Source organism: Notolepis coatsorum (assembly GCF_963971535.1).
Source record: "Notolepis coatsorum genome assembly, chromosome: 17".
Taxonomy (NCBI): Eukaryota; Metazoa; Chordata; class Actinopteri; order Aulopiformes; family Paralepididae; genus Notolepis; species Notolepis coatsorum.
Genome location: NC_140181.1, coordinates 94,764,384 through 94,790,931, shown reverse-complemented (window position 1 = coordinate 94,790,931; position 26,548 = coordinate 94,764,384). Strand labels below are relative to the sequence as shown.

The following is a 26,548-nucleotide window of genomic DNA, read 5'->3' as shown; positions in this document are numbered from 1 at the left end:
AATTGGCCAAACAGAGGCATTTATTTAGTTGCTAGACACACATGGTTAAAGGGGATAAGGCCACTTAATTCACATTTTGCTTCTGCTTTAGGCATACTATTGGATTTTTACCATGACTGGATTATGCCACTAGGGGGCATAACGTGCTATACCCCCAGAAATAAGATTTCCCTTTTCTACTTTTTCTACAATCAGCACTGGTTTGTGTGTGCTGCAATGTTGGCCTTTTGATGAAGGACATCTGACACAATTGGCCAGCTAACTACAATAGGAACAAGTATCCCACGAGTTATACTCTACTTACTACCTAGTCTTTATAATTAATTAATAGATCCAATGAACCCACTAAAATATATTTTTATACAAGAAAATGAATAAACATGGACATATATGAAATTTGTATTTTAAGTTGAGGTCATTCACAGAACACTTCTAGGATTAAGATATCTGTCTCACTCCTTTATAGTGTTCTCACACAGTGACATGATACAAAATAATGTATCTAACACTGGGGGGGGGCTGGTTGTACAGTCACACATCAATTGAGAGACAAACTGCGTGTTTAGATGGCTCTGTAATAACATGGCTAATAAAACTCGGCTCTGCAAATAGTTCCGAAACGGTTCCCCTCTGCTCTTTGCGTTCTTTGGTGCTATTTCTAGATGACCGATAGCCGCGATGTGATAGGCTTAGAGACCAATCAATCAACAACATTGCCCTTACCGCCCTCTTCCGCCCAGTTTTTTCCAAGTAGTGAGTGGATTATTCGCGATTGTTTATGTTTTTTGGAGCATTATTATTCCGGTCTCGATTCACACACACACACAGGTATTTGTCATGTAATTGTATTTGACAATATTGAATGACTAATATAACTTCTTCCGATACGCGTCTGTTGTTTACCGTCTCGATGGCGTCAACGTTAGTTAGCTAACAGCAACGTCTCGCTCCCCACTGTCCTGTGTCAGCTGATCAGTCACTACTGTAACTGCTAACGGCTAGTCAGATATATAGCTGCTGGGTTCATATGTTCAGTCACTCACTACTGTAACAAGGCGAACGATCAGATATAACAAGGTTAACAGTGTTGTTCATTCAGTACCGTAACGTTGCTAACGGATCGTCACAGAATAGCTAGGTTAATAATAACAGCGTTCAGTCAGTACTGTAATGTTACTCTGCAGGCTAACAACACAGCTACATTAACAGCGAACGTTAAGGCTCTTATTATTGGAAAAGGTTAACCAAAAAGTAGCGAGCCTATCTTCAATTATTTATGGCATGGTGACAAGTGTTTATTATTGATTAACCGCCGATGCAAGCTGATCGTGCACAGCATGGTGTGTGTGTGTAACAAGCTGTCTGTGTTGCAGGAGGGTTGCTTGTGTCTGAGCGTCACTCTGTGTCTGTGATGATCTGGAAGAGGCTCGCAGGCCGAAGGTGGGAATAAACATGACTTCTGAGTAAACGTCGACTTTCTCTGCTCAGTATGAACAGCGAGGAGGAGTTCTACGACGCTGAGACCGGTGAGGAGGTTTGATTAGATTTGATAAAAAGGAGTGAAATGCATGCTTCTTTCAAGAGACGATTGATCGCCTTTAATGTTTTGTTGTTGTACCACTACTACAAATGCCCCCCCTCCCCATTTCAACACATCACTGTGACTTATACACAAGACATCTGTACATTGGCCATCGTTATACTCTCGACCCCCCTCCTTATGTGATACACCTGTTAAAATGGTCACCTACTCTCTATAATAATAACACCAGAGCTGCTCACCGTGTCTCGCTAGATGTTGTTCCCCGTGTTGTTAACACTTCCCTTCATGGAGGTACTACTTTTAAAGGACTCGATTGCAGAGTTGATTATCATTACACACACCTGTCACTCAGCCTTTTAACTGTAACGTGTCTGTGCTGCTTCATGTATTACATATCTTGTCATTTTATTTGGTTGTGTGTTTTAATTATTTCCCTTACCTCTGTGATGTATCATCAGTCTCTTTTTTCTATTTTATTTAATTTTATTCTTTTGTCCTCTTACCCCCTGTTACCCTTCGAGAGGCTCTTTTGTCCTCTCGCCACGGGGGCCATCATTGTGAATAAGGATTTGTTCTTTAATTGACCTGCCTGGTTAAATAAATAAATAAAAAATGTGTGTTTATCATATACAGCCAAGATAAAAAATGCGACACACTGGGGAAAGATCACAGCCTCCTCACTACTGTTCATCTTTCAGGGCTGGAGTCAGATGATTCCTGTGAGGTCAGCTTTAAGGATGCGGATGACAGCAAGCATGGGAATGATGGCGGGACGCCACAAGAGAACGGAGTACATGAGCGCAGGTGAGAGATTAAACGGTGAAATGGACCTTTATACAACTTGTGTTGTCACATTCACCCATTCACACACAGACGGCCCAGAGACCACCATACAAGGTACCAACCTGCTCACCAGGAGCAATTAAGGGGTTAATTGCTCAAGGACACTTCGACATGCTGCCGGGAGAAGCTGGAATCTAACCTGCTCAGCCACTTATTGCTCATTGCCATCTTACTAGGAGTAGAGGTTAAAGATCCAGTACAAGGACTCTGGCAGGAGCACTCATTCAAGGGTACTATGACTATGCGTGCACCTCATGGTACCAAAGCACCTCAAAGGCGCTTAAAACAAAATTACAAACATCACAAAACAAACTGGTCAGACTACTACTTGACCTGAACCCCAGAACCCACCTCACCCCTGCCCACTTTGCCAACCTAGGATGGCTTAGAGTAGACGACAGAGTACAGCAACTTGCAATGGGCCTGGTCTACAAGATACACTATACGACCGGGGTGCCCATGTACATGTCAAAATACTTCCCAAAGGTCAGTGAATACCACAACCACTACACCAGAGGAAGCTCAACAAATCATGTTAAACCCAGATTCGGCTCAAACAAGGGACTAAACACGTTTCGCAATTATGCCACAACAATGTGGAACGCCCTACCCAAAGCTGTAAAGGAATGTGAATCCCTGCCCACATTCAAAACCGCCCTTAAAGAGCACCTACGGGAGGCTGCAATTCGAAACTGGCCACCGTAAATGCCCAAAACCCCCACCACCTCCTAATAGACAGTCTCCTCCCCACCGCATGTATATATTCCCTCCCCGCCGTATGTATATTCCCCTCCCACCCACCCACCCCCTCCTAATGTACAGTCCCCTCCCCATCATATGTATATACTCTGGCAGGATCTAGGGGTAACAGTACTGTATATTTGAATACCGCCTATGTCACAAATGTATCAGTACTAAATACCTATATGTCCCTATGCCATAAATGTCATGTATGTTATGTATGTCATAAATGTCTATATGAATTGAAAATGGGGGACCCTGATGGAAACAAGACAAACGTCTTTCTCAGGTCTGCATCCCCTTAACAATTGTATGTATTGAGCCGTACTGTATTGTACCCATTCTGCAATCTGTTAAATAAAGTTTTCATTCATTCATTCATTCATACAATGATGTTTTAATTCAGTCATGAATTTCTTATTATGTAATGTTAATGTGATGAGTATTGTTTTGTAAGCTTCAGAAGTATCATTAGATTTTTTGTATAACTCACCCTGAGCACAGCCAGCTGTCAGTAGGCTGAGGGGCGGCTCTCTCGTAATAGGTCAGGGACCCCTATTTTGATACGATTTTGTGCCAGCCTAGGGAATCCCATCTGAGAGTGTTTGTTGTTCAATAGGAATTATTCCAGAATTCCATAACTGTCTATACTGTAGGTGGAGAGACAACAGAGGAGAGAGTGAAAGCTATGATCAGAATAATCATTGTTGTAAATTTGCCTACACTGTCTGTCGGTGAGCACTACTGAGCTAGATGAGACTGATGGGCCAATCAGGGCAGCTAGATGTGACTCATGGGCCAGTCAGAGTGAATGAATGAATGAAAGAGTAACCTGTGTGTATTACGCAATATGTCAGAGGAAGCAGATTGGTTATCTGAAATGGTGTGATTTTGTTGATAGACATCAAAGGGCTTTAGTCATCACTTGCACAACAGCAGCAACACCATCAACATAACAATAACACTTCAGTTCTAACATTGTGGGTAATTTTCTGTCAACATACCACTGTTAATAAAACACGATTCCCACTGTACTGAATCTTTAATGCTCATTATACAGTTTGATAGTAAGTTTGGTTTATACAAATCAGTCATTACTTGTGACTATATCAGAAATAACATTGAAATCTGATCAAAGTAGTAGCTTTGCTACTTAATTTGAAGTAATTGAGCTACCTCTTTCTTGATCCTCCAATCACAACTGTTTCATCCCTCGGACAAACTTGCATATTGTAATAACCTGCGTCATGATATTCATGTATGTCGGCTAATATTGTTAAAAAATATGGGGAAATAGTTGCCGCTCTTATCAAACTATCCCCCCAAAAAAAATAAAAAAAAATATCTTTCAATTAGGTGCGCAAGCTAAACACATATGAGATACAGAAGATGCTTGCACACTGATATTAAGACAAAAAGAATGTAAGGATGCAAAAGATATTCTCAAATATTAAATGTTCCATAGTTCTGTACAAAATAAATGTGCCACCAAGCTTCCCCTGAATTCCACTTCACGTTTTACGGCTCTCCAGAGTTAGTGCTCTACTCGGTTGTTAAGTCGTGACGCATCGCCCTTCCAATAAACCGCTTCCGGGGGGCCAGGCGTCCTGCGTCGGCTGAGGCTCTTGTCTCTTCAACACGCCTGTGTCCCTTGTTTTAATACATCTGAGTCATAAAAAAGAAACAGTTTGGGGTATGTGCGGCTGTCTGAAGCAGAGCACTGGGCCCCTGGACTTGAATATACGTCACTTAACAACCGAATTGTCTGTGGAACAGCCCCCAGACTTGACTTGGTTCTCTCGCTCTAGGAGAGAGTGATTCGTGTTCACAAATATTGACCGATCTGTCCTGGGGACACAGGGATAACATATGCAAATTCATAAAGGAGCATTTTGCCGATCTTTATTCTGAAACCTGTTGTGAGGAGGACATGTGATAATGGGACTTCAAGCTTACCAAAGCTATTTCCTCAAGAAGAAGGAGAAGTCTTTCTTTGTCAGGCAGATGAACACACGCATGCGAGATGGGCGACACACAGGAACACACACACAAACACGCGTTAATTGGGTCGCTGACTAGTATTAACTGTAGTCGTCTCAACCTGAGAAAAGTTGAAGAAATAGCATCTGTAGTTAATAAAAGATATTCCGGCGGCGGCTGGGTGGCGTAGCGGAGATTGCGCTCGTCACCAATGCAAGAGACTCCGGTCTCGACTCCCCGATCGGTTGGGTGACGCCTGCACAGCAGAGACAGGAAGTATCGGGGGCAGCGTGAGCCTCCCACGCGTTACTCCTCGCCACAGAGTCCGCGCTGTCTGGTGAAAAGATGCGACAGGCTGCCTCCTCGTGTACCGGAGGGGACATGTGATGCAAGGCTTCTATCCTCACTACAGCCGACCAGTGGGAGGCATAGTCTAGCAACGTTCAAGACAGGGGAGGGGAGAATTGGCAATATGAAATCGGGATGGGAGAAAAATAGAAAATAAGGAGAAAAAGTGGATACAAAAAAATGATATAAGATATTCCTTTATTGATGCCCTTGGGGAAATGCAGGCATCACAGCAGCATGGGGGGAGGGGAGGTATGGGCAGGGTAATAGTAGAAAGACATAATATAGGCAATACAATTAGAATATGACAAAAAATAAACAGTGTAAACAATATAATTAACTCTGAATATAAAAATATGAGAAAAAGAAACCGTGTAAACAATATTATTAACTCTCTAAAAAAACTGTCAACAAAGTTCTAGAGTGATCTTCCTTCATTAGAGATCTTCTCGGGGTGACGATGTGGCCGAGCTCTGCAGACACAGAACACATAGGTTTGTTTTAGGTCTGATTATCACAAAGCCCCCCCTCACAACAGAATGATAGGATTCAGGTACAAATTTGGCAAAATGCTCCTTTAAAAAAAATAGGTGGCATTTCCCCTCATACCCTAATAGGCCTTTGATAGAGTAGCCCTGCCTGAAGCCCAGTATGTCTGTTGTTTACCTTGGCCAGGGCCGATTCCCCGCTGGCTGACTGCTAGATGTTTGGTTTCCCATGGGGGGGGGGGGGGGGGGGGGGGGTACCTACAATAGAGCCACAGTATAACTTGATTCACTTCCGTGTGTTACAGGAAAACCCTACCTGCTGAGATGATCTCCAGAAACAACTTCAGTGTCTGGAGCATACTGAAGAAATGCATAGGCATGGTAAGTCCCTCTGTGAACTGAGCGGACGGCCTTGTTAGCTAATTTATAATGTGACTGACTTACTCCGTAGAGAATAAATACGTAAAGGGGCACTTCACAGAAAAAACAACAGTTATTTATTTTGCACATAATCTCACACATATCCCAACTGTTGCATACATTAATTTAGTTTGACAGTTATTGAGAGTTAATGATGAGATAAGATATTCCTTTATTGATCCCCTTAGGGAAATTCAGGTGTCATAGCAGCACAGGTGGGGCGGGGGGGGGGGGGGGGGGGGGGGGGTAAAAAAGACAGTGTAAACAAAGGTGCAGATGAGGGTCTGTATGCCCCATCAGTCATAATATACATAACACTAAATATAGACAATATATATATATATATATATATATATATATATATATATATATATTAGTGCTGTCAGGCGATTAAAAAAATGTATCTAATTAATTACAGGATTTGTAATTAATTAATCTAATTAATCACATTTTAATCGCATAACCATTTTATGCCTGATATTCTATATTCTATAATCATATTTCAAATTGCATGTGTCCGCATGGCAGAATTCAGTACTTGTAGGAGCCAAAGCTATATTTAGGTTATTGTATTATATAATAGAACATTCTAGAACATTTGTGATGTCACAGTATGATGTCATGGTCGAACATTCTAGAACATTTGTGATGATGTCATAGCCGAACATCGAACATTCTAGAACATTTGTGGTGTCATAGCCGAACATTCTAGAACATCGAACATTCTATATACTATAAGTAAAAGTAAACCGTATACACATGGTGCAGGTGAGGGTCTGTACCCTATCAGGCATATACGTTATAGTGCAGAGTCAGACACACTTAGTGGTCAGACATTCCTAATAGTTCTCAAGTTCGGCAGCCTTTAGTTTTTTCCAGCTGGCAGCTGCCCATGACCCCGATTGTGGAGCCTGATGGCCGCTGGCACGAAGGACTGGCCGAGGCGGTTAATGAAGTGTCTTGGGGGGGGGGGTGTTAGTCTGAACGTGCTCCTCGTCTTGGCTAGCTCCTCATAGAGGGGGTGGGAGGGGTTCTCCAGGATAGCATCCAGCTTCCTTCACCGAGGACACTGAATCCTTGTGTTGTTGTTAATTACAGCTCAATGAAATTGTGTAAATAATAATAATAATAAAACTTTATTTGTATAGCACCTTTCATACAGAAACTGCAGCTCAAAGTGCTTCACACGAGAAAAAAGACAGGCATAAAATGAGCACATAAAGTGCAGACATATAAAATCACAGTATTTCACATTAGGATCTAACATCCCAACAGGCCACCTTGTTTATGGTTTCATTCCGTAAAAAAAATGGACAATAATAAAAAGAGTAAGATAGAATTATTGTAATGTATAATATAATACAGACCCTCATCTGCACCTTTCTTTACACTATTTATCTTTCTCATATTTCTATACTCAAAGTTAATTATATTGTTTACACTGTTTATTTTTCCTCATATTTCTATACTCGTAGTTAATTACATAATTTACACTGTTTACCTTTTCTCATATTTTTATATTCATATTTAGATCAAATTGTATTTGTCTTTTTACTATTACCCTGCCCATACCTGTACCTCCCCTCCCCCATGCTGCTATGATGCTGAATTTCCCCCAAGGGATTGAATAAAGGAATATCTTGTCTTTCATACAACAGTGCCATGCTGCCCTTCCACTATGGCGAGGAACTCCCACTTGTGTGTTACTACTTAATTACGTTGTCTATTCAATCCCTTGACTGTGATTTGTTGTGGTGATGCAGGAGCTGTCCAAAATAGCAATGCCAGTTGTGTTCAACGAGCCACTAAGCTTTCTCCAGAGAATCTCGGAGTACATGGAACACACTCACCTCATTCATAAAGCCTGCGGCTTGTCTGACTCCATAGAGCGCATGCAGGTAAGGATCCATAGGGCTCGCCATTTTTTTTATGTATATTTTCTTTCCTGTAATTCTTTCTTTCACTTGCAAATATATCATATAGTTCTAAATGAAATACAACAGAGTGATTCAGTAAAGAACGGTACAGTAAAGAGGAGGGAGGTTGTAACTCATGAATATAAAAGAGTGATTCTAGAAAGGTACAGTAAAGAGGAGGGAGGTTGTAACTCATGAATATAAAAGAATGATTCTAGAAAGGTACAGTAAAGAGGAGAGAGGTTGTAACTCATTAATATAAAAGAGTGATTCTAGAAAGGTACAGTAAAGAGGAGAGAGGTTGTAACTCATTAATATAAAAGAGTGATTCTAGAAAGGTACAGTAAAGAGGAGGGAGGTTGTAACTCATTAATATAAAAGTGTGATTCTACAAAGGTACAGTAAAGAGGAGGGAGGTTGTAACTCATTAATATAAAAGTGTGATTCTAGAAAGGTACAGTAAAGAGGAGGGAGGTTGTAACTCATTAATACAAAAGTGTGATTCTACAAAGGTACAGTAAAGAGGAGGGAGGTTGTAACTCATTAATATAAAAGAGTGATTCTAGAAAGGTACAGTAAAGAGGAGAGAGGTTGTAACTCATGAATACAAAAGAGTGATTCTAGAAAGGTACAGTGAGGTTGTAACTCATTAATACAAAAGTGTGATTCTACAAAGGTACAGTAAAGAGGAGGGAGGTTGTAACTCATTAATATAAAAGAGTGATTCTAGAAAGGTACAGTAAAGAGGGAGGTTGTAACTCATGAATACAAAAGAGTGATTCTAGAAAGGTACAGTAAAGAGAAGGGAGGTTGTAACTCATTAATACAAAAGAGTGATTCTAGAAAGGTACAGTAAAGAGGAGGGAGGTTGTAACTCATTAATACAAAAGAGTGATTCTAGAAAGGTACAGTAAAGCGGAGGGAGGTTGTAACTCATTAACACTTTCAGAGCCGGCCGTGTTTTCCTTTTTACCCCCTTGAATGCCCATCATCCACTTCAATGTTAGCGTTAATATTGCCTAATCTATGTTTTAAATGTGTCTAATCTGCCCGTCGCTTATCAATGACTCATTTTCCAGTCAACATTTTGAAAAGCCCTCATTTTCAAGGAAAATAAAAAGATTCCGTGATAAACGCCCTGTACTGGAATATTCTAGAACCTTGTCATTTTTCGGCCTATTTATGAATCGTTTTCAAATAAACGCTAGATTATCGATAGTATATGTGTACGTATGCACGCTATATAGGCGAGCTGAAAATCGATTATCTTAGTTCCTGATCGCTCGCACAGCCACACAGCCACACACACACACATAGGGGAAAAGCTTATATCTCTGTGAAAACAGGTCTGATTATCCTAAGACTGGTAAAATAGATTCCTTACCTGAGATCAGATGGTATCCAAAAAGATTATTCCAATTCCTGATCGCCATTCCAAAAATCGATCCTTTTATTGATCCAATGCTACATACTGTAAACACATATTACACGCTGTTCTGAAGCTCCACAATGAATCCGATCGGCTCTGGGTACATGCGTGAGAAGTAAAATGTGGATTCTGGATTTCTTTTTCTCATCCATTTTTATCGAGTCCATTCCAAAAGGGTGCATTACCATCTGGGAGACGATAGGGGGCGCTTTTTTCACATCTGAGCTCCTGATGGGGCTGGTTTCCCAACGGTAGACTCGGTTGATGAAATATGAATTCAGATCGCTAATAAAAAAAAAAAAACGATATTTGTCGTCGTGGGCATTCAGGGGGCGGGCTGATAACACGTGTTATGTCGTCCGTGGCATCCAAAGTGTTAATGGAGATGTTTAAATTAATTAATAAATTTTTGTTCTGATCTAGTTTGCAGGTACCTTTTGCTTTCTAAAGATACTGGATGGACAGTAGCCTATTGATTGTAAAATAACTTATTTATTAACAGTAATGATCCTATTATTAACTTTATCGATGGACAAGTGATTTTTGTTTGCAGATGATTTAGTTGGAAGAAAATGTAACAGTGTTTGGACTTTTTCTTTAAGGGTTTATTGCAATAAAGGGTATACCATATTGCTTCTTCCTTGTAACTGAGGGGTACAATTCCCTGACTGTATTAATCAAGTATTAGTATCATTAAACTACTACCGTGTATGTACATTACTGGCCTTACTGTACACAAGTATATTAGATGACAACACTTCCACAATGAAACGGTTTCCACACAAATACTCGTTTAGAATATTTATTACATAAAGAATATTATATTACATTACTTTGGTGCGCTTATAAGGCAAAGAATGTACGTAAGTAAATCAATATGGAATGTTAGGAATTAGATCTGGTATTCTGGGGAGGGGGGGTGTACTACCGGTTGTAAGCCAGCAGGGGGAGGCAATGCTCTATGAAAGTCAATGGTCCACGGAGGCGATCTTACTCCCTGGAGCAGCGGGGAAAGGCAGCCTGGTCCCAGGGTACGCGCCGCGTAGGTGAAAGCCGTGGAGCCTCTGGTACTACAGAGACGGGCTCGAGTGATGGTCTCACGGGCAGGTGTAGATCCCACAGTAGCAGTGGGGTAGGCGGTTCTCTGCTCCAGCAGCTTGGTCAAAGCAATGAAGAATAATAATCCTTGCCGGAAAGTGGCTCTGCTGGTCCGGTGTAGGTATCCTCCGGTGCGCGGTAGTGCACGGTTGAACTTGACGTTACTATCCTATTAGTACGCAGCAATAAATGCTCTATGTAGACGCACAATTACCCACTTCACGTGGTCTTTGACTCGTAATGAAGGTTTACTAATAAATAGCGAACGATACGTTAAACAAACGTATTAGGATAACACGAGACTCTATCTTGGGGCGATGCGAGCCCTACTCTGCCCACGTTGCGTAGTGGGGAGAGACGTCACTTGGATAACTGGAACTGAACGAGACTGAACGGGACAAGGGACTAAGAGGGGAATTCTACATTTCTTGCGCCCTATTTATGTGCACGGTGAACAAATAGTACCATTCGTATTTCGGTAGCCGTATTCCTACGCGGAACCGGGGCTAGTTGGGACATGTTCGTGTCGGTAGCTTTCAAGTCAGCTCTAGGGGTAAGTCACTGGCGCCTAGGGGATCGCTTCCAATAGGAGAACGAATATTATGGTCTGTCCTGTAGACTAAAGGGATATTCAGTGTATATGTACAAAGAATACACAAGGGATATCAAACGATATACAAATATTATACATGGGATCTCAGGCAATAAATATATATATTCGGTTTAATCTGACCCTTTGTAACAGCCGCCCCCTAATTAGTCCCACCTAATTAGCTAAGCAGAGACAGATTAACCGCACTGTCCACTACTCAATGTCTGTGAGGGGTCGGTCAGTTCACAAAGTCATGGGTCATGGTCGTCATTAGGCGAGTCAGGGAGCCTTGGCGACTCTATCAGCCTCGCCACGGGTCGGTTGTAGATCCGCCCTTGGCCGAGCACTTCTGCCACTCTGACCTTTCCGTCGGCACCAGTGGTCACTTTGCTTACGCGGCCGGCCGGCCACGCAGCTCGGGGTGGTGACTGGTCTATGGTCATGACGACTGGACGGGATGAAGGGGGGCTTAGGAGGAAGCGGGCCTGAGACTGCTTTGATCTGTGCTTGGCTGTGCTTTCTCCTCCTCCGTCTGTTTCTCTTGTTCGCTCTGTACCCCGTGTGAGGAGGGGCCGGTCCCGGCCGCCCCGTCAAGGAGTCGCTTGGGGTGCTGGGTTCGAGGTCAGCTACGTCTGAAGCGCAGCTGAGGGGGGTGGAGTTCCGAACTCCCTCTGGTACCCACGGTTCTCTCACGGGCCTCTCGCTTAATGTCAATAGCCTCTGCTGTACGGGGGAGAGGCCGGTGTCGCTCGCCTCTGTGTGTAGGCAGCTTGTAGACGTGGGTTGACTGTCAAGTCCGTAGAGGGGGCCTTGGAGCGTCCATCCCAGTCGGGTCTGAACCGCGACCGGGCATCCTTTGGGTCCGACGTGGGCCGCCTCAATTGGGAGAATGAGGTCCGCGTGGTCGGAGCCGATGAGCAGGGTCGGTGTGGCGCCGTCGATAAGCGGTATAGGTAGTTGACGTAGGTGCCCATACTTAGCCATCAGCTGTGGGATGGGGTAGGTGTACTGCGACAGGCCTATGTCGTGGCTGGTGAAGACGTTACTTATACTATACTGCTTCTCGGGCTTGTCCACCGCTGCTATCTCGAAGGAGACCTTTTCACCCTTTATGGTCTTCTGGTCCCTTCTGATGGTGCGTATGGTCATCGTATCTTTGACACCTCGCAGGCCCAACTGGGCTGCTGCGGAAGCGAGGAGGAGAGTCTTTTCGGACCCATCGTCCAGGACGGCGTAAGTGTCCAGGACCTTGTCCTCGTGGCTCAGGAGCACTCTGACCACTTTGAGGAGCACACGGGGGGTCCCGCTGTGCTGGTCAATGTGGAGCACTCCTGTGGGTGGTGACGTAGACTCTATATGGTACGAGTCGCACCTTGACTCCCAGTGTCTGCCGTGGCAGTCGGGACACCAGGGAGCGGTCTGGTGGAACTTTGGTTCTGGTGCCACCGCCTCGGCATGGTACATTACCGTGACGGGCCCACTCTGTTGTCCTGGCTGACGCCTGTTGATGTCATGCAGGACCTCCAGGTGGGTGCCACCGCACCTGCTGCACTTCTTTTTCAAGCGGCACTCAGCTGCTAGGTGGCTGCGCGCGCAGCGGAAGCAGCGGCGGTGGTCCTTGACCCACTGGCTCACATCATCCGTGGTCAGCTTCTTGAAATCTTCGCACTGATAGAGCCGATGTTCTCCCTCACAGTACTGGCACTCAATCTTCCACTGGTCCTCTTTCGTCGAGGGGGTGTTGTGGTTCTGGTGCTGCGGTACTGATTCGGCTTGGTGCATAACAGTCACCGATCTTCGGCCATCGTTTACTCTCCTAGGTCCCTCTCTGGAGCTTGGTGTGCTCCGCACGAACGTATCCAATCGTAGGCTGCTGACTTCTCTCGCCAGGAAGTCGGCCAAGTCTAGGAGGGATGGTTCTGGACCGTTAGGATCACGGTGGTCTCTTTGCCGCCTGAAGCGCTCCTGTCTGGCGGGCGGCAGCTTCTCTAAAATCCTCTCGACGTTAGAGTTGGCGTATAGCTCGTGCATACCCTTTTCTCGTTGCGCTCCCAGCATCCCTACCAGGGACTGTACTTTTATAGACAGGTCGTCTAGTGAGCGATTGTCTGTTGCTGGGGGTAAGCGGTCAATATGCCTTATCTCTTCTATTACGTAATCCCATATACGTCCATATCTCTGGTCCAGCGCTGCTAGAGCCGCGGTGTATGGGGTCGTAGAGGTGGCATAGGCTAGCGCTATATTGTGCGCCCGGGGCACTTTCAGGTGCTGCAGTAATATTGCATACTTGTGGCGTTCATCAGCGACATCCACCATCATTGTCTCTAAGCACATCCGGAGCTCCGTATACTGTGCTCGATTCTCATGGGTGAAGTCTGGAAACGTCGGTGTGCCAATGTATGATGCCATGGATGACTGGCACATCGGTGAGCGTTGGGGGAGAGGCCTCCTAGGCGAGTCTCCTCTTGCGTGTCGTCTTGGGCTGGTACTTGGTGGGTACCGAAGGTCGGGTACCCAGGTGCTGTTCCTCGGGGCTGACGGTGCGTCAAACTCACCCGTGAGTTGAGTCGGGGGTTTGTAGCGCAGGGCCTCGGGGCTGACTTCTGGGCTGTACTGGACCTCCTGGTCCTGAGTACGTTGCTGCTGGTCGGGGCTGTACTGGGCCTCCTGGGCCAGAGTACGTTGCTGCTGGTCGGCTTGACACTCCTCCTCCTCCTCTCCCTCTGCTAGGACCTGGAGTCTTCTGTTCAGTCTCTCGGCGTGGTTCGGTTCTTCCCGGTTGCTGGGTCTCGTATGGACCGGCCGGGGCGGGGTTTCGGAGACGTGGACAGGATCCTCCTGTAGGCGGGGTCCCGGGTCGCTTCGTCGGGTAGGGGAATGTGTCCTAGACCCATGTCTTGACGATCTCTGGGAGCTCCGTGCGGAGTGAGGGGGTGTCGCCATGGCAACCAGTTTGTCCATCAGCTCCGCCTGCAGCCGGTCGCGCTCTGCCTCGCGCCGGGCATGGGCTGCGTCGCGCGCTGCTTCGCGCTGGGCATTGGCGATGTCGCGCTGCGCATTGGCGCTGGCCTGGGCAGCGTCGCGCTGTGCGTTGGCGACGTCGCGCTGGGCATTGGCGCTGGCATGGGCGGCGTGGAGCTGTGCATTTGCGACGTCGGCGCGCCTTCTCTCGATGTTCTCTTCTGTCTGGAGGCGTCTGGTCTCCAGTCTTATTCGGTCGTCTTCACTCCTTTGTTGCGCCTGGAAGCGCTCTCGCTCGCCTGCAAAATGTTCGCGCTCGCACGTCTTGCGCTTGAAGTCGATCGCGTTCGGTGGAGGCTGCCAGGGTGGCGATGAGTACCTGCGCCAGCATCTTGTCCGCCTCGCTGGGGGAAGACGCCGTTCGGGGCGATCGGCTCCCGGCAGTACTTGTTGGAGATCCGTTCTCCTGTTGCGTACCGAGGAGATCCGTCTCCTGGGTGCGCGTCTCTTTAGGGTTGTCTTCCTCCCGGAGCTGATCGGGGACTATTTCTTCGTTATTGTCTGGGGGTAAAGTCGTGTCAGTTCCCTCCTGGTCCCCACCGTGAGCTTGGTCAGTTACATTAGAACCCACTAGGGCCTCTGTTGGCGGGGTAGCCTGGTTGTTAGGGTCGGACATAATTTTACTTTCTACTTTTTCCGCGTTTAACTTCCCTTTAAAGCTAGGTATTGGACTGACAGAGTATGCCTCTAGATAGGGAGGTGGCTGCCGTCTGCGCTGCGGGCGATCTAGCTTAGGAGAACCGTTTGTGGAGTGTTCGTCATCGGCCATGTCAATATTAATATTATATTAATATTACGCTAATTATTATCCGGCTCGAAGGACCAATTGTAACTGAGGGGTACAATTCCCTGACTGTATTAATCAAGTATTAGTATCATTAAACTACTACCGTGTATGTACATTACTGGCCTTACTGTACACAAGTATATTAGATGACAACACTTCCACAATGAAACGGTTTCCACACAAATACTCGTTTAGAATATTTATTACATAAAGAATATTATATTACATTACTTTGGTGCGCTTATAAGGCAAAGAATGTACGTAAGTAAATCAATATGGAATGTTAGGAATTAGATCTGGTATTCTGGGGAGGGGGGGTGTACTACCGGTTGTAAGCCAGCAGGGGGAGGCAATGCTCTATGAAAGTCAATGGTCCACGGAGGCGATCTTACTCCCTGGAGCAGCGGGGAAAGGCAGCCTGGTCCCAGGGTACGCGCCGCGTAGGTGAAAGCCGTGGAGCCTCTGGTACGACAGAGACGGGCTCGAGTGATGGTCTCACGGGCAGGTGTAGATCCCACAGTAGCAGTGGGGTAGGCGGTTCTCTGCTCCAGCAGCTTGGTCAAAGCAATGAAGAATAATAATCCTTGCCGGAAAGTGGCTCTGCTGGTCCGGTGTAGGTATCCTCCGGTGCGCGGTAGTGCACGGTTGAACTTGACGTTACTATCCTATTAGTACGCGGCAATAAATGCTCTATGTAGACGCACAATTACCCACTTCACGTGGTCTTTGACTCGTAATGAAGGTTTACTAATAAATAGCGAACGATACGTTAAACAAACGTATTAGGATAACACGAGACTCTTATCTTGGGGCGATGCGAGCCCTACTCTGCCCACGTTGCGTAGTGGGGAGAGACGTCACTTGGATAACTGGAACTGAACGAGACTGAACGGGACAAGGGACTAAGAGGGGAATTCTACATTTCTTGCGCCCTATTTATGTGCACGGTGAACAAATAGTACCATTCGTATTTCGGTAGCCGTATTCCTACGCGGAACCGGGGCTAGTTGGGACATGTTCGTGTCGGTAGCTTTCAAGTCAGCTCTAGGGGTAAGTCACTGGCGCCTAGGGGATCGCTTCCAATAGGAGAACGAATATTATGGTCTGTCCTGTAGACTAAAGGGATATTCAGTGTATATGTACAAAGAATACACAAGGGATATCAAACGATATACAAATATTATACATGGGATCTCAGGCAATAAATATATATATTCGGTTTAATCTGACCCTTTGTAACATTCCTATTTATTTTCGGAAAAGAAAAGTTGTTTATTATTTTATCTTACTTTATAATTTATTTTATTTTCACAGCAAATAAAAAAAAATTTCATTGTTATTTCTTGATTATTTATTGTTTAAAAACTGTACATTTATTCCAATACATCCTCAGCATGTGGAAACACCCCGAACATAATCTTTGTCAATCCAACTAATGCTCCAACTGGTCTGTTGCAGGTCGTCGCTGCGTTTGCTGTCTCATCTGTGGCGTCTCAATGGGAAAGAACTGGAAAGCCATTTAACCCTTTGCTAGGAGAGACGTATGAACTTATAAGGTATTTAGATCAATAATACAAATTAATTCATAATTTATAAGGTGTTAAAATAGTCATCTACTCCCTATAGGGAGGTGTAGTGGTTATGTCATTGTTGTTTCCGGCCGGTCCACCTCGCTTGAAATTGCAATGTATTTCCAATGGACACATTTCTAAATCGTCTCGTTTAAAACAAATAAAGCCAATGAACATTGGCATGGTGTTGGCATGGTGTACCTTTCTGTGTGTATTCATCCACAATCTATAGCTCAACATGAAACAATTAGCAATTAATCGTAAAATAATTACGTATCATTTTATTTCAACCAAAAATGCTTAAACAATAATGTTAGTGATAGAAGGGAACACATTTTGTGCAAAAATGGAAAGCTTGCCAATGTTCATGAGGCAGAATTTTTACAATAGCCGATAATACATTTTCCCAATGATAAATCCCTATACGGGTGGACCGCATCAGACTACACCTCCCTATATGCCTAACACCAGAGCTGCTCACCATATCTCGCTAGATGTTCCCCGTGTTTTAACACTTCCTTTGGTCAACCCTCCTTCCAATCTGCTGCTCCCAGCAGTTGGAACGAGATGCAAAAGACTTTGAAAATGGACAAATTGATCCCCCTCAGTCACTACTTTTAAGGACTCTTGTCGCAGAGTTGTTTACACACACCTGCAACTGTCACCCAGCCTTTTAACTGTAACGTCTGTTCTGCTTCATGTATTACATACCTTGTCATTTTATTTGGTTGTTTGTTTTAATTATTCCCCTTACCTCTGTGATGTACTGTATGTATCGTCTGTCTCTTATTTACATTTTCTTGTCCCCTTTCCCCGTCACCCTTCGAGGACCTTTTGTCCTCTCGCCAGGGCGTCATTGTAAATAATAATTTGTTCCTAATTGACCTGCCTGCTTAAATTAAATTAAATACAAATCATTTAACCATTCTGTGAAATTAGGTTTCTAGCTAGTAGCTATTTATATACATAAATAAAAACCTTACCCAATGGAATCAGATAGGCTTTATTTGATGTGTAGATGAATTATTATGAATTATTATTATTTTTCTTATTTTCAGAGAGGATGAGGGATACAGGCTGATCTCAGAGCAGGTATGCCACCACCCTCCTGTTAGTGCCTTCCACGCCGAGTCTCTGAAGCAAGAATTTGAGTTCCACGGCTCTATCTACCCAAAACTCAAGTTCTGGGGCAAGAGTGTAGAGGCTGAGCCCAAAGGCACCATGACACTGGAGTTACTCAAGTGAGTGTCTGTGTATCTGTTAGTGTGTCTCAGTGTTGTAGTACTCGAGTCCAGGACACATGTTCAGGACTCGTGACTCGACTTGGATTTGAGCACTGATGACTGACTTGGACTTGGACTTGGACTCGAGCATTGACTGCATTCGGACTCAGAAGGTGCAGACGAGGACTCGGACTTGTTAAAGGGGAACTATCTTATAAATGGAATTTTCCAGTGTTTAGCATCGTTTCCTAGCTATGTGGACTCATATTAATAGGATCTATGTCTCTAATTCTCATTTTGGCGCATTCTTCCAATTCTCATCTCACAATATTGTCCCTCGCTCAAGTGAGTCATCTGAAATGTAGCATATCTGTGACGTAAGACGTTTCTCATCTGCATAATAACGCCCGCCCCCTCCGTTTGTTGTCACCAGGCGCACACAGTGGTTGGAGCCACTGCCCACAATCTACCTTTATTTAGTGCAGACCGCAAGGAAGGAAGTGCAGTGAGTTAGCCTAACCTAAATAGTATGAGCAAAACACGCAGGACATGTGCTGCTCCCGAAATGCTCCCGCTGTTTCTATGTGCAGTGAAAAGTGAAAGTGCTTTGCATCCTAGCTAGCAGCTAGCTAGCTGCCACGCTGATGATGACAGAGAGAGAAGACTGAGAGAGCACGGGTGGGGGCTATCGGGCGAGGGAGCCGTCAGAGACAGAGAGAGAAGACTTGAGAGAGCACGGGTGGGGGCTATCGGGGAGGGAGCCGTCTCTGTGTGAGTGTGTGTATTTGTGTGTGTGCGCGTGGCATATTTCTTTCTGTATCAGGTTCACTTTTACGATAGTAGAGTAGTATGGGCGGAGCTACAGGTGTCACTCAAATCGCATTCCGAGTATGGGCGGAGCCCAGCCTCAAAACGGCTTAAGATCTTGAGGTAGAAAATGCTGTTTTTGAGTACTTGATTAGAAATACAAAACAATGAATTTCTTTAAAAAAAAAAAAAAACTTACAGAGGTGTTCCATAGACTCACAGGAATTGTGTAAAATTGCCCAAATAGTGAAAGAAATAGTAAAAATAGTTCCCCTTTAACACATTGTGCACCATAAACGGTCGAAATCGTTATTGCCCGCCATGCGTTGAACGCCAACAACGGCGTAAATCGTTATTGGGATCAATATTAAATTTTTTCGCCATGGCATTCATAATTCATCCAGCCTCCCTCCGGACTGCAGCGGCACCCTGTCTGATATTGCAACGCCTCAATACCGCCGCCTGGTGGATGGTCGGGCGAGTTACACTCACGCCAAACCGGAAGTGGCGATCGGTGCATCGAGGAAATTCCTCCGCCAGAGATATATTGTGGCGTGGATCAATATACACACTCGAGTGCATTTGGATCGCTTTCGAAATGGATCTAGGGAGATCGACGTCAAATAATTGGGATCTTTTTTCTCCAGTCTCATCGGCGAACGGTAAGAGGACAATAACGTTATTTTCAGCCCGATTGTCCATTTCTTTGTTTGCGATCATTCTGATCAATATATCAACCCATACTAAATAAAGCCGTTACTGACTATCAAGGAATTATAAACGACCCCCCCCCCTTTCCTTCACGCATGATGAAGCATAATGTATACCGATCATATACATTTGAATTTTTTAATATAGCGTGTATAGGAAAGAAACTCCAATCGATAATCTATCATATGCGTCAGGGCCTATAACTAGCGTTTTTGGAATTACAGCAGAAAAGCTTAAAAACATACTTATTTTCTCGACGGTATTAACACAACAATGAATGAAAAAATATAACGTTCCCACATCCGGAACGATAGATAATCGATGTTGAATGGGCCATAGTAATGCAGATATAGCTATAATATTTAAAAAGTTATAGCCCTGCAAAGAAGGTAAACATTTCCATAGGCTTACAGCGGTGGCAGACTGGGTATAATGATGGGCATACTACTGCGTGGCAATCAATGTTTTTTTTTTTTTTAATTATCTTTCTTCCCCTCCTTTTTCCCGATTCTTCTCCCATCCCACCCTTCCTGGTTGTTGCGTACTTTACCCTACTGTTGGTCCGGGAGACCGGAGACTGTCACATGCTTTCCTCCGACGCATGTGCAGCCTGCCGGCAGGCCAACCTGGCCGCGCAGGTTCTCACCGGGGAGAGAGTGGCGTGTGGGAGGCCACACTATCTCTCCTTAGTTCCAACCCTTGCTGAGCAGGCGCCCCGACCGAACTGTAGGGGTCGCTGTCCACAACGCCCAGGACCCACCCTTCAGCTTTTTCCCACCCTCTGATACAGCCAATTGTATCAGTGTGAGAGGCCAGCCAAGCTGATAGCAACGCCGGGAGCTGGATTCGAACAGGCGAATCCAGTGTCTCCCGGTGTTGGTGAATCCAGTGTCTCCCGGTGTTGGTGACGAACGTAATCTCCGTGCGCCACCTGCCCCCCCCTGGCAATCAATGTGTTAATTGATAAATAATTTTTAATTTAATTTTTTTTAATAGGCCCTAATCATTTGGCATAAGATATTGATGGATAGTGTATTTGTTTGGCTATTGTGTCACAAAGTAAATAAACTCCCTTTGAAATGGTGACCACTGTGTCATTTATGTTTAACTCAATCAGCGCCAGGGGGCGCTAGAACACCATCACTTTAATCAATGGGGAGACTGTGAAATTTGCGAGTGCTTAAAATATATCTTATATTATAGCTATGGGTCTAATACACCCGTCGATTGTCAGTGAGTTGCTTCCAGTCAACATGCACAAAACAGATTGTTTTTTAATCCGTACATTTCCGTTTTATACCGTTTTGAATGAGTATAGTTTTGGTGATTCTTAGTAATCCCAGGAAAAGACGCGATAATAGCGTTTTAGTGGAATATTCTTATCACGTTGTCATTTTTCGCCTGATTATCGAATCTTCCTGAAATCAACGCTAGATTATCATTATTATGTCTCCTCGTGCATACATGAAATGGCCCTATTATAATAATAATCCAATTATCTGATCGCCATTCCAAATACTGCTCGTGGAGTTCTGTCCCATATTGTCCGGCATTGCATATGAAGGGGGGGGGGGGGGGGGGGGGGGGCAGCATCGCAGATGTATCGTGGTAAACGCTAGTCCTGCCGGAGTATTTAAACCCCGCCCGCATGGCTCAGATCGGCCCAGAAAAGAAACTACACCATTTCTAATGGAGTGCAATACCGGCTGGAAGGCGTAGGCGGCGGTATTTTCCCTTTTGCGAGCTCAGACCCATTCCCAATGATAACATCAGGCTGGATGGATGAAAAATGAATGGATATAGCTAATAAAAGAAATAACGATTAAAACCTGAGTTTTCTCGTGATTGGCGCTGAACGGTTGGCGAGTTAACCCGACTTTTCTTGTGACTGGCGCTGAATGAGTTAATGTGTAGACCTTTTTTTATTTGTATGTCAGCTCTTTGACTGCCAGAGTGGAGTGGACTCGACCTTGATCACTTGGACTCGGACTAGGGTAATGGGGACTCAACTCGACTCTGGCTCTTCTTTGGTGACTCGGACTTGGACTCTGACTTGGACTCGAAAACTGGAGACTTGACTCTGACTCGAGATTTAGTGACTCGACTACAACACTGGTGTGTCTTCGGGGCTGGGCTGAAGAATCAAGTTTCAGTTTCAATTACCATTTTTCTTCCCACGATCATGAGAACAAGGTAGGGCTGTCCCAGACTAAGGATTTGGATGGTCGACTAGGATTGGCCAAAATTTGCCGTTAGTCGACTATTGGTCGACTTAAAAAAAAAAGTATAATTTTTTTTTTCTTTTTTTTTTTATCATTCCATTTGGGCTGTGGGGGGTGCTTAATGTCTGAAGGAGTTGACTGAAGGCTTCTTGTCTTCTGCAAAAGCATGCAATTGGTCCACTGATGGATACATCTTGATATTTTTCTAGTATAGTGTGTTCATTAGATGGGTGAAATCCTCTTTCAGTGCCTCTGTGCCTGTTTTCGTAGGCAGTTAGCCTCTGGTATGCGTGCCATTAGCGTTAGCCACGCTTCTATGTCTCTTTTCTTTTGAAAAAAATTATAATTAAAAAAAAATATATATATATATATATATATATATATTTATTTAAATTATATTCGACTAAGAGGTTGGCCAGTCGACTACGGCCCCTTTCGACCGATTAGTCGACTAATTGATTAATAGGGGTCAGTCCTAAAACAAGGTAATCGAGATGGTTATTGTGCCGCGTTGCTCTCATTTTGCCTTGTGTTGTAATTGCAGCGCACCCTTCCTTCACAGCAGTGAAGCCCAAGCGGTAGTTTCAGCTCATGTTGAGAGGCAGCCACGGCGCGTTTCTCCAGTCATTTTGAAATGTCTTTGGTAACTTGTAGAATTCGGTCGTCATCATATGATGTTCTCAAATCAACGAGTAATAGTCTTTAATTATCGTGATCTCAATATCAATCAAAATAATCGTGATTATGATTTTTGACATAATCGAGCAGCCCTAGTGTGTCTATGTGTGTGTTTACATAGTATATTTAAATTAAAGCAGTGATGATTGTCTATGTGTCTGTGTACTCAATCAACCTTTTGGTCAGACCTTGAATAGTATAGCCACTAAAAACACACTTCTTCAATCAAAGAAAATCTAAAAATAATACTAACCTTGTACTACTGTTTTAAAGTAATACTAGTAAAGGTTGTACTAACCTTTACTAGTATGCACTCTGCTACTAAGGAATCTACCGTGCCTATATTATTACTTACTATGCTAATATGTCTACACTACTATGCACTCAAGTTTGACACTCTTTGGACGAACAATATTACTGACCCTTAGCTGCCAGAGTTGTACTCTTCCTGCTGACTTGTTAATGTACAGAACTTGGAAATTGCTTTGGATAAAAGCGTCAGCTAAATGACTAAATGTATTGCTATTGTTATAGTTAGCTATAGGTATGGCTGTAAAATCTGTAATAAATGAACAATCTTTTCTTTGTGTTTTTACAGACATAAAGAAGCGTACACATGGACAAACCCTATGTGCTGTGTTCATAACATCATCCTGGGAAAACTCTGGATTGAGCAATATGGAACTGTGGAAATAGTCAACCACAGGTATGATACTGTACAAACTATCATATTCACTTCAACTCATACAGAACGCAGCAGCCTGCTTGATCTCCAATCTACCAAAGTCAGCCCACGTAACCCTGAGCTGCACTGGCTTCCCATTACTGTAAAATCTGCTTCAAGGTCCTTGACCTCGCATACCGTGCAACGAAGGGGGGGGGGGGGGGGGGGGGGGGGCTCCCTCTTACCTCTTACCTCCGGTCAATGGTCTCTAGTAACAACACAAGACCCCTACGCTCTGCATCTTCTGGCCACCTCAGACCCACTCCTATCCGAGCTCCTGGGGGGTCATCAAAGAGAAGCAGGCTATTCTCTGTCCTCGCTCCTCAATGGTGGAACAAACTTCCCACCACAGTCAGGACAGCTGAAACCTGCCCAATTTTCAGCTGTCGACTAAAAACACATCTCTTCAAACAATATCTCGAAAAAAAAATATATATATATTCTTCTTACTGTACTATTATGTACCCACCTTAGTACTATACTTATACTACTACCTATCATTCTAATATGTCTATACTACTATGCACTCATAGTGTAACACTCAAAGTTTTACACTATTTGACGAACAATGCCACTGACCCTTAGCTGTCAGAGAGGTACCCCTCCTGCTGACTTGTTGTTCACAATTTGTAAGTCGCTTTGGATAAAAGCGTTCAGCTAAATGACTGAATGTAAATGTGTATTCAGGACAGTGTGTTGAGATACATGCATATTATGTTCTTCCTTTTGCATTGGGATGGACCAGCACCGGAGATAAGTGCGTGTTGAACTTCAAACCATGTGGCATGTTTGGGAAAGAGCTTCACAGAGTGGAGGGACATATCCTGGATAAGAGGTGAGAGAGTGATCTTTAACCAGACGGTGGTTGTAATGACGATGTATACGGGACCTCTATCTCAAACACTGCCCTCTTCTCGATCCTCCAATCACAACTGTTGCTTTCCTCACACAAGGTTTTTAATGTCAAATATACTATGTAAACACGCACACACACACACACATATAGACAAACAGAGGCTACGTTCACACTGCAAGCCTTAGTGCTGAATTCTGATTTATTGTGCAGATCTGATATCGTTAGCCTCATACGATAGTCATTTTTCAAGATTTTTGGAAAAGAAGAAAAAACAAATTTTCCACCAAATGTGTATGAGTTTTGCGGTCAGATGGCATAGTGGAGATTGCGCTCGTCACCAATGCAAGAGGCTGCGGTCTCGACTCCCGGAGTCAGCATTGCCTGCGGCTTGGGCCGATCGTCATACTAACTCGTTTGGCTGAGTTAGCGGGAGGGAAGTCGAGGGTGGTAATCTGGCGTTGTGGACAGCAACGCCTACAGGTCAGGTCTGGTCGCCTGCTCAGCGAAAGGCAGGAAATGGTGAAGGCAGCGTGACCTCCCACGTGTGACACTTCACCAATGAGAGTCCTCGCTGCCAGGTGAAAAAAGAGCCACTGGCTGTCTCCACATGTGTCGGAGGAAGCGTGTGGTGGACTTCAGGGTTCCCTTGTACCGACCAGTAGGAGGAACATGCGCACAACAACCAGGTAGGGGACGGGGGGAATTGGCATAACGACTAAATTGGGATGGGGAGAAAAAATTGAAAATCAGGCGGAAAAAAATAGGATTTAAAAAAAATGTTAAGAAATTTGTATGAGTTTTTTAATTTATATTTAGAAAATAAGTTCCACAAGGTATATCAACAAGTTTGCAAAAACACAACAACCATTGCGTAATAAGGTGACTTTTAAACAAAATATGTCGTGACTTAGGCATTTTTTCCTCGTACATACATACCGGTATGTCATACACAAGTCACACGAGTGAGTTAGGCAGATGGGAATTTTCAAACGTAACAAGCGTTCTGATTGGCTGAGGACATAGGCACTAAGCCAGGGCGATGCAGCAGTGTCAGGAGATTACAGTTAGGCAGAAATCTCAATTTGGTCAAAAAATTACTTAGGCAATTATCGTATGAGGCTAACAATATTTTTGTTTGGCTGTTCACATTATTTTTTAAATGTGGCCAATATCAGATTCCATTGTGAACTGGTTACGCTCCTGAACTGACCCGCATGCGCAAATGAACAATAAAGAAGATTGTGTAAAAATTGTGACAAATGTCAATCTAGAGTGACATAAACGTCTTGAGTCTAACACTGAACGTGCTCCTTCTGTCGGCCAAGTCCGTGTGAATGAATGAATGAATGAAAACTTTATTTAACAGATTGCAGAATGGGTACAATACAGTACGGCTCAATACATACAATTGTTAAGGGGATGCAGACCTGAGAAAGACGTTTGTCTTGTTTCCATCAGGGTCCCCCATTTTCAATTCATATAGACATTTATGACATACACAACATACATGACATTTATGGCATAGGGACATATAGGTATTTAGTACTGATACATTTGTGACATAAACGGTATTCAAATATACAGTACTGTTACCCCTAGATCAGGGCTATTCAACTAAATTGTTCAGGGGGCCACATTGTCAGAAACCCAAGGGGCCAGGGGCCGGACTGCCACGGCGCCTCCCCGTGCTATGAATATATGTACACTTGACACAACACGCAACCACATTTTCACAACTTTTATTTAACTACATTGCAAAAGTAGTATACTTTTCAAAAAAAGTGCTTCATTTATGTGCCACATCTGCAACATCTCCTGCAAAAAGTGCTTAATTTATGACTGTGCAACAACTGCAACATCTCCTCAACATTTCAATATAAAAATAAAATAAAAAACAAACAAGTGCATGATGTGCATCTGAACATTCTAACATTGACACTTGAACAAAAAAACACATTTATAGTGCAGCTGAGCTTATGTAAAAGTGCTTCATGTCTGTGCAACAACAGCAAATCACAGCATCTTATTAGCACTTATTGTCCACTCTTAAGTCTCAAACATCAGGGGGGTGGGGGGCAGACAGTCCTAGCCTACATACACACATCTAATGAGAGCGATTGCACTTCTTTGACTGGGCAATGGCAGAGAAAGAGGGTTCATAGGAAGTGAGGGCTACCCGCAAACCGTGATGCAAATGCTCATTTGTCAAGGAGGCACGTTGCTTGTTTTAATGGCATTCATGTGAGAGAAACTGGATTCACAGGTGTATGTTGAGCCAAACATTGTTAGCACAGATATTGCCAGCATTTTTATTTTGGGGAATGTCTTGACATGAATACACTTTATCCAAAATGTTGTGGTGGATTCATTCTCAAGTGCCTGCTTCAGAGCAGATGATGCTTGCATGTCAATTATTTCAAGTTGCAGGAGACCTTCATCAATGTGAAGTGATGCAAGGAACTCTTGTCCTTTTGTGGAAATAGCAGTTACATTGGCAAATGGGTTGCTCACAAAATGCATCAATTCTCTGGACAAATTCATCAAATCGAC

At 44.1% G+C, this 26,548-nt stretch overlaps 1 protein-coding gene across 1 annotated transcript in view; it reads left to right on the top strand.

The window, feature by feature from the left end:
• The first annotated feature begins 739 nt into the window (after positions 1–739).
• LOC311243619 (oxysterol-binding protein-related protein 2-like) overlaps positions 740–26,548 on the top strand; it is a 40,539-nt gene continuing 14,730 nt past the window's right edge. Inside the window, exons 1-9 of the mRNA XM_084332910.1 lie at positions 740–828; positions 1,374–1,526; positions 2,242–2,347; positions 6,249–6,324; positions 8,127–8,261; positions 16,665–16,762; positions 17,836–18,018; positions 23,017–23,124; positions 23,888–23,977. Of these exons, the coding sequence (XP_084189036.1) occupies positions 1,490–1,526; positions 2,242–2,347; positions 6,249–6,324; positions 8,127–8,261; positions 16,665–16,762; positions 17,836–18,018; positions 23,017–23,124; positions 23,888–23,977 (833 nt within the window). The 5' untranslated portion in view covers positions 740–828; positions 1,374–1,489. The remainder of the gene's footprint in view (positions 829–1,373; positions 1,527–2,241; positions 2,348–6,248; positions 6,325–8,126; positions 8,262–16,664; positions 16,763–17,835; positions 18,019–23,016; positions 23,125–23,887; positions 23,978–26,548) is intronic.